This window comes from Euphorbia lathyris, chromosome 2 (genome assembly GCF_963576675.1).
Source record: "Euphorbia lathyris chromosome 2, ddEupLath1.1, whole genome shotgun sequence".
Lineage (NCBI taxonomy): Eukaryota > Viridiplantae > Streptophyta > Magnoliopsida > Malpighiales > Euphorbiaceae > Euphorbia > Euphorbia lathyris.
This window is the reverse complement of record NC_088911.1, coordinates 85,062,729-85,071,735: the sequence shown is the minus strand read 5'-3', so window position 1 is coordinate 85,071,735 and position 9,007 is coordinate 85,062,729. Positions and strand designations below refer to the sequence as shown.

Below are 9,007 nucleotides of genomic sequence, written 5' to 3'. Positions count from 1 at the left end.
CTATTGAGAATAAAATGAGGGAAAACCGACTAAGGTGTTTTGGCCATGTAAGATGAAGAGCGCTTAATGCACTGGTTAGAAGGACTGAAGAATGGCAAATGGATACAATGGTGAGGGGGTAGGGGAAGGTCTAAGCAAATTTGGAAGATGTTGATTGAGAGTGATATGAGTTTATTGGGGATTGATGAAAATATGGTAGTAGATATGACAGAGTGGAGAGAGAGAATTTATATCGCTGACGCAATTTGATTTTATGGTTTCGTATGATGGTTTATGTTAGCCGATCCCGAATCATTCCAAGGCTAAGACTTTGTTGTTTTGTTTGGGAATCTACATAGGATAGGAGTAACTTGTTCTTAGTTTTAAACAACAATCTGAAACAACATAGCAATTAGATTGGGATCTGATAAATAACCCCTTACCCCATTTCCCAACTACCATTAACAGAATTCTTTCACCTTACTCAATCCTCCATTGCCGACCTCTTTTCTTTTCTTTTCTTCTCTTTCTGCTTTCTCCTCTTTTCCTCAATATGTTCTTTCCTCGATAAGCGAAACAAGCTGCATCTCATCTAACCCAACAGCAATGCCCTCTTCTCCCAAATTCTTTCACTCCCGCCTTTCTACGCCCTCCGCTTCCCGCAAAACGATCTTGCTAATCCTCTCTTGCCTCTTCATTGGCATCTCCGGCTTCATTTTCGGACTCACTGCTCCTTCTTCAGGTTACCTCTGTTCTCATTCCATTTCCGAGCCCCGATCCGTTCGTGTCCTCTGGGATACCAATTCTCATGATGATCAAGACACTTCTGTTTTCACTACTGGGAAGAAGAGGCATAAAGTTATGGGCTTTGTCGGGATTCAAACTGGCTTCGCCTCGATTGGCCGCAGACGGTCCTTGAGGAAGACGTGGATGCCGTCCGACCGCCAGGGTCTTCAACAGTGTGTATCTGATCTATCTATTTATTTATACTTGTGCATTTTGGAGGGTCAAATTTAGGTTATCAAATCTTAGTTTGGATTCCTGATTTCTGGTTTTACGAAGTTCTGTTATTTTTTTTTACTTCGCTCTTAATCATTCAACTGTCTCGATTGTTTTGCTTCTACTAACTGTGATTGCTAGCTATTGTATTGAATAATATGGTGTATTTTTCTTCCCATTTATATTTTGGGTGCTTAATTCCTTGCAGGTTGGAAGAATCCACTGGAATGGCTTTCAGGTTTATTATTGGTAGAACTAATGATAGATCCAAGATGGCCATGCTTAAGAAAGAAGTTGCTCAATACGATGATTTCTTGCTATTAGATATTGAGGAACAGTACAGTAAGCTCCCCTATAAAACGTTAGTGCTTCTGAGTTTGGCATTTGAGAGTTTTGGGCTAATTTGAGCTTCATGTGCAATATATTATTCTTCATAGCTTTTGTTTAGCAATCTTAATTTCAATGCAGTTTAGCATTTTTTAAAGCTGCCTATGCCCTTTTTGAAGCTGACTTTTATGTTAAAGCTGATGATGACATATATTTGAGGCCAGGTTAGGAAATTTCTGAAACTTATGTATGTTCATCATAATTCTGCAGCATTCACAACCACATAAATTTCTTCTGATTGTTTACTAGATCGTCTCTCCTTACTGTTGGCAAAAGACCGGTCTCACTCTCAAACTTACCTTGGATGCATGAAAAAGGGGCCTGTATTCACTGATCCAAATCTCAAATGGTAAGTCACTTTCTTTTTGGCTATGAAATATGCTGTTCACTAAATAGTAGGCTGTAACTGAATTTATTGCTCTTGGACTTGTATTCCTCATTATCAATATTCCTACTTCTTTTTTCACTACTGCAATTGCTAACTGCACTTGATAATAGCTATTGAAGTAGAAATAAAAACTGGATGGTACAAGTGGTGGTACGTGGATGGTCAAGAATTCTTCTCTCTTACATACACATGGAATCAGGTTATAGGATTGAGTATAAGAGAATAGAAACTCGTACAAACACAAACCTTGTTATAAGACAGCTAAATATGCTCTGTGCCATCAAAGCTGCACAGTCATAGTCTACCTATAAAAATGTTGTACTGACCAGGAATATCGCTGGACTACTGAAAATTCAATAAGCGTCAGAACTGAAATAATAATAATAATAATAATAATAATAAAGGATAAAATGATATTAAGTAGAGGATTGGATTCTATTGGTTATTTGTGGATCTGCAGTGGAGCAATTAATCACTGGTGACTATTGCTGTCATTTACTGATGATTTGCTTCCTATTGATAATAGAGCTCCTAGATAAAGGATGAGAATTCTGGAGTTAGGATAATAGAGATGTCATAATGATTTCCTTTGAGCTTATTCATCATTCCCATTGTTATGGTGGGCATTTATGCTTGTAAGCTTATTTTGTAATTGTTGCTTTTGAGTAGGAAATCAGTCATGACTAACAAACTATATGCATGTAGGACTTCTTTCTCGTTCTTCTTCTCTCTCTGTTCTCTTGTTTAGAAAAATCTAAGAAATTGTTTTGTTCTGTAAACTCTGTCCGTTTTAGAATTCCATTTGTTATTGTCTTTCCTTCTGGTTTCCTAGTTATTTATTCCCTGCTTATCCCCTTCCTTCAGATGACCTTCTAGGCACTTCAGTAAATAATAATTGCATCTGGTCGTGGCATCTTTTCTCCACCTAGATAGTATGATCCAGGAACTCCACTGAGTTAGTACTACAGAGAATAAGAGGGAAAATAGGCCTCCAGGCTACAGTCAGAGTCAGGCATAGGAGAAAGTTGGGTTTTCTAGGAAGAGCATCCTTATGTTTGTAGGGTAAGCTCATTAGATTATATGTGGGTGAAATTCTTCTTATGGCCAGGTATTCTTGTAAACTGGAGATTTTAGGACTTTGAGTGCCTTAAACATGAACCTTTAGCAGTTCTGCTAGAAATTATGATTGTTAGCTATTCCATTGTCTATTGCTAAATTGTATATGGTTATATCCAGGGAAAATTGGCAGTCTTCCCTGGTGGTTAGGCTCATGCTTTTTGAGTTTGGTTCGTGAAGTTGAACTTTGTAAATCAATTTATAAGATCTTAAAGAACATTACAGGATTGGGTATTAGTCGGATTTGAATCCTTGGGCTTTATTCTCCTTTCTTTTCTATCTTCAGGATTATCTCCTGTTGAAATATTTAGAGTTTCTGAAATGTCTTTTTCTTTTATTGGGGGTGGGGTCATGTGGTCTAGGAGGGATCTAAAAGAATGGATGAGGCTTTTCTTTTTCAGTAGGACATTTCCATACTAATAAAAACACAAGGTGAAGATGCATGCCTGATGTGCGTAAGGGACTAAACAAATGAATTAAGACCAGATGTTATAATTTGTGCCAACCAAGCTTATATAATAGACGATTGTGAGTCATTAAATAAGCATAAATTTAGCATCAATGCTCTGAGATGCTTGGATTTTTCAAAACTCCATGGAACAACGACCCAATTGCAAGAGCGGAGCTCTACCAACTCTTAACTCCAAAAACAAGTATTCAAAGTTCAAGTTATAACCCTACTAATACTTTAAGAGAAATAATCCCAATCACTTGAGTATCAATCTCCATAATATTTTTAATCACCATTTAAAAAAAAGGGCAGCCCGATGTACTACGCGTACCCGCTAGGCGAGGGTCCGAGGAGGGGTCCCACCACAAGGGTGTACTGGGGCAAGCCTTCCTCTACCAATTTTTTTGGCAAGAGGCCGCTCCTAAGACTCGAACCTGTGACCTCTCAATCACACGACAACAACGTTTACCGTTGCGCCAAGGCTCGCCCTCATAACATTCAAATTTCATCACCATTATAACATTCAAATTCATCACTTGCACTTTCCCCTTCAGCTTCTTCATGTCTGGTTGTAGATCAGTATCTCCATCTCTAAGCACTAGCAGAGTAATGGCTCCTAATGCATTTTTTTTTTTTTTTTTGGAATCGTATTCTTATAAGAAATGAATTCAATTAGAAAACCTTCATGATTTACAATTCCTTCGAATGACCTTATTTTCTAAAGAAAATCATTGAATTTTCTTGCTTTCTTCCAAACAATGGATTTCATGGGAAATAGAATTGAATTCCTTCAAAATCCATCAAACTGTATTTTTCCAAACAAGGGGTAAATAAGCAGATATTGTTCTCTTTCAAAAAAAAAAAAAAAAAGCAGATATTGTTCATGGTTATCCGGTCCGAAATCCTACTTCCACACTTAAAAATTTATAACCCCTGGTGTCGTACATATTCTAACAAATGATTTAATGTTCCAATTAATACAGTTGTTATAAAATTAAATAACCATTTTTGTTTTTTAATAGCAGAATTAAATGCAATTTCCATGCTTATTAGATACTTACTAGCTATGAAATTCAAATTATGACCGTCATCAAAGACAAAAGCATAGAGAAGAAAGGAAGAATAATATTTAAAGATAAAAGGAAATAACAAGAAAGAAATAAAATTTAATGAAGAAAAGGTATCTTGGAATGAAAGGATCTTGGATAACTCAAGACTATTGATATGCTAAGGATATAGTAGTGGCACATTTTCTTGAAACTAGAACTTATTAGCATAGAGCAATATAATGAGTAGGCAGAATGGATGTCTCCCATATGACCCCATGGAGACCTCTCTCTCTCTCTTCATTATTGAACTTTGGGTGGTCCAAGCACCTCTTTACGCAAGATCTTCTCAGCCTTATTTCATTGATATTTATCATTTTTCTTGGACCCTAACATTTGCAATGCAAGGTTCCTTCTAAGTATCATGCTTCTTGCTGCATGTGTATGAACCAGATTCAAACTAAACTATTATGGGCATAGAGATCAACTTGAACTAGGCACTATGGAATAATGTATATCCTATGCTGTTGGAGTTGTGGCTCAGTCATCTATTTTTGCATTATACAGTTACACACTACACTTAGTTGATATAGGCTTTTCAGAAAATTGACATAACGGTGTGCTTGCCTTCAAAATTCTTACATTGGAGAATATATTATAGTTTTATCCCAACGATCTATATGAAGTGATGTAGGAACATGCAATTTGAAATAGGATCTTGGTTAAAATCATTCATTGAATGTTTGGTTTAAGTTTCCATTATTTTTAACTCTCTTTAAGATTCTTTTCCTTAGGGAGTTGTCCTACCAAATGGCTTAAAAGAATTAGTTCTTTAATTTATGTGATAATCAAATAATATCTTAATTCATGCAGGTACGAACCGTTATCCAATTTGCTTGGGAAGGAGTACTTTTTTCATGCATATGGTCCAATATATGCTCTTTCTAAAGATGTTGTTGCAAGTTTAGTTGCTCTTAGAAACAACAGGCAAGTTTGCTTATTGACTTTGTGGCTCTCACCACCTTTTAGAATATGTTGCTAAATGGTTGAAGAACTGTTCCCATTTCTTATATTTCTCCCCCCTCAATTGCACTAATCAAAGTCCATTTATAGAGCTAGTTCATTGAAGGATATAGCACTGAAACTTGAAATTTGTTATTAAGGTTTTGGGGTGTTTGCATACTTGAAAGGTGCTTCTTTAAAATTTGAAATTCTATAGCAAGTCTCACATCATAATTGGAAAATGAATTAAGCAAATTAGTTATTTGCATTTAATTGATTACATTATTATATTATATTATAATGATTTGATTTGATATCTTTCAGAATATGAAAAGTAAACATTTCCATATGACAGAGCTTTTCCTTTGAAATATCAGTTTTCGGATGTTTAGCAATGAGGACGTTACAATTGGTTCTTGGATGCTTGCAATGAATGTTAACCATGAGGACAATCGAGCACTATGTGCAACAGAGTGTACATCATCATCAATTGCTGTGTGGGACCTTCCTAAATGTTCAGGTTTGTGTCTCTTTAGTCATTTTTTTACTAGGTTTATTGTGATTATTTACAATTGTACTTGTGTATAAGAAATTAAAACATTTAAATCTAAGCATTACTTTTTTATACTATCAATTGTTAGTTATTTTTAAAGAAATTTGAGGTGAATGATAAATAGAACTCCTTTAAATAATTTCAAACAGAGAGGAGATAAATTTTGTCAATTTTTAATACCTTAACTTAGATTTCTATTTTGCTCCACCAAATTTTAAGTTTTAATAAAGATAAACTACAAAAAGAAGTAAAAAAGGATGATATGCTTTAAAACATGATCACATGCACTACTTAAAAACCAAAATGCCAGGAAAAGCGATATATGATATATCAGATGCTCATATTATAAAACTGTCAATGCTTTCTTATCAGTGGAAGGAAAATAAAGAAGGGCAAAGTACAAATAAAATGCTTGTGGTTTGCCCTATTTGTAAATAGAGGCATGTGGTTTAAAAGTTCACAAATAAAGGTATGTAATATGCTTTTTTTTACAAAACAAAGCATTTGAAATTACATTCTTAAGTTCTAAGAGTATTTAAAAAAAATAAATAAATTACATTTATATATCAACAAAATACAGATCCGAAAATCAAATTGTAACTGTGTAAAATTAACTTAAATATCAATTTACTTCATAAACTATCAAATTAGTAAAAAATGTAAAATGTCCACCATATGATTTATTGTTTCAATTTAGAGAGTTATTTTTTGGGGAGTTATATTTTGTTGATATGTAAGAATGATTTTTTTTAAGATAAAAATATCTTCGGTTGTAATTAGAACTTAATTGTGAAATTGTAATATTTTGTTTTGTAAATAAAACATATCACATACCTCTATTTGCAAACTTTTAAACCACATACCTCTATTTGCAAATTGTGCAAACCACAAACATTTTATTTGTACTTTTCCCAATAAATAAATCCAAGTCTGAAGTGAATTTGAACATTTGAGTATCAATTTCATTTGAAGGTGTTGGATAAAGCTGTGGCATGAGGAAGTATATAAGAACTTAGATCCCGTTTGGTGAGATGTAATGATCTTTGCAATGGAATGACCATTACATTGAATGTCCATTACCATGTTTGGTTGCACATTACAATTTTGTTGTAATGCAACGAGAAAACCATGAGTTAAATTTTGTTCAATAAATCTTGTAATCTCCGTTCCATAGAAAAATGACTTTTATTCTCATTACATCTAAAAACATGTAATTCTCATTCCTACTTTTAATGCTTCATCTAACCTCTCATTTGTCAAATCTTATATCTCAATCTAACCTCTCATTCTTGTAAAAAAAGCAAAAAGTAAAAAAACATGAAAAATTGAAAATGAGAAAAAAGAAAAAAGAAAAAAAGGGAAACCGGAGAAAAGGAGAAAATAGAAATTCGGTGAAAAATGTTGAAAATGGAAATTAAATAACGAGAAAAATGTAAAAAAAAAAAAGTATGAAAAACTGAAAAACTATACACTAATTTATTGATTTCAGTTAATCTAATTTTGTATGTGGTTTCGATTCGATTTTTGCATTTTTCGTGTTTTTCACGGTTTCATATTTTTTGTTGATTTTAATTAAGCAAATAAAATTTTATGATTACATTTAATTAGGAAAAATAAGTATTGTAATGGTATTACATTCCATCGCTATTCCATTACATTACAACTTTGATTACATTACGATTTTGATTACATTGCATTACGGCATACCAAATGGTCCCTTAATGTTTGAAGAATGGGATTCTTCATTAGGTTTATGTAACTATGCATTAGTCTTAGCAATGACTAAGCCATATTCATAATGAAATGAAGCTTAAATCTTAAACATTTAACTACAACAAATGGAATGTACAAGATAACTGCCTCAATGTCTATCAAATTGTAGAAGATAGGTTTTGTTTGTCATTGCCCGAAAACTCTGGTAATTGACTGTTCTATTTTTTTCTTATGAAAAATTGTAACGTTTTCTAGGAGAGCAAGATACATGCCATTTTAAGTAAACTTTATGTGCAGGTCTTTGTAAACCAGAATCCAAGTTATTAGAGCTCCATCAGATGGATAGCTGCTCAAAAAGCCCAACTATGGAATCTGATGATTAGCAGTTTTGCGTCATTTTTTGCCACGTGTGTGCATTTGAGGAAAAATCTTACTCCAAGTTGGTTAAGCTACCATCAGATACGTTTTCATCATCTCCATTACCACTGTTGTTGTTTTCCTTTTTCATTTTGTATCTAAATATTTCCTGTAATATAGATTAGGAAAACAAAATTTAAAACTTTTGTAGTTAGAGTTATAGAATTTAGGAAAAGAGAAGAATATTGAGAAGAGTGATTATCCCTTGTAAGACCAGACCATCCGGTCAATACAAATCTTTTTGTTGAAACTAATAGTAAAGTTGATTGAGCTTCTTTCAGAAATAGTTCTATCTCCAGCTCTACACTCTTTCCCTATTCTTGAGATGCAAATCACCTTCAAACCTCTTATTATGTAATATTTTGTGGTGTAATTTTATCTATAATATTCACAAGTTGTTAACAAAACTCTCCTTACTCATGAATTTGTTTTCTAGTGCATTATGTTATCACTCATCGGATCACAAACATATGTATTGGAAAAAAAAAAAAATCTAACTATTTCGTCGAGTTTAAAGATATTCCATCTCCAAATCTAATATGAAACTACAAAAAATGTACAATCTTGAAAAAAAAAATAATAATTGATATGCAACTGTTGTAAAACACAGGGATACAAAATTTGTGTTTTTTTAACGATGTCTTAAATTGACCTAACTTGCTAACATTAAAGGTAAAAATGTACAATTTTAGACACTATAATGTCAAATACTGACGAGAGTAACAATCACCTTGCTGGTTTCTCTGTCAATGACTGTTTTGATATATATACTTGGATGGGATCCATCCTTGATATGGCAATTATTTTACATGATTGAAAGAAATATTGAGGTTTCTTTGTTGCCCAGATGACTACTATGCATGGTTTTTCCACCATTTTGTACTTTATACCTTTTATCTTTTTATTTTATTTTATTAAGACAACAGTATGAGTAGACATTTCTCATTCAAGTGAGA

The 9,007-nt window shown here is 33.3% G+C and overlaps 1 protein-coding gene across 1 annotated transcript; it reads left to right on the top strand.

The window, feature by feature from the left end:
- The first annotated feature begins 381 nt into the window (after positions 1–381).
- LOC136218798 (probable beta-1,3-galactosyltransferase 14) lies at positions 382–8,301 on the top strand. Its single transcript, XM_066005905.1, has 7 exons — positions 382–938; positions 1,187–1,339; positions 1,447–1,529; positions 1,615–1,714; positions 5,240–5,353; positions 5,746–5,888; positions 7,932–8,301. The coding sequence occupies exons 1-7, from the start codon at positions 586–588 to the stop codon at positions 8,015–8,017; spliced, it is 1,032 nt and encodes a 343-aa protein (XP_065861977.1). The 5' UTR covers positions 382–585; the 3' UTR covers positions 8,018–8,301.
- The last annotated feature ends 706 nt before the right edge of the window (positions 8,302–9,007 follow it).

Bases quoted from the DNA above. Each gene is read 5' to 3' on its own strand.
- LOC136218798 (XM_066005905.1), top strand. From the start codon at position 586: ATGCCCTCTTCTCCCAAATTCTTTCACTCCCGCCTTTCTACGCCCTCC. The intron at 939-1,186 runs GTGTGTATCTGA...AATTCCTTGCAG, and splicing joins GACCGCCAGGGTCTTCAACA to GTTGGAAGAATCCACTGGAA. The intron at 5,354-5,745 runs GCAAGTTTGCTT...TTGAAATATCAG, and splicing joins GTTGCTCTTAGAAACAACAG to TTTTCGGATGTTTAGCAATG.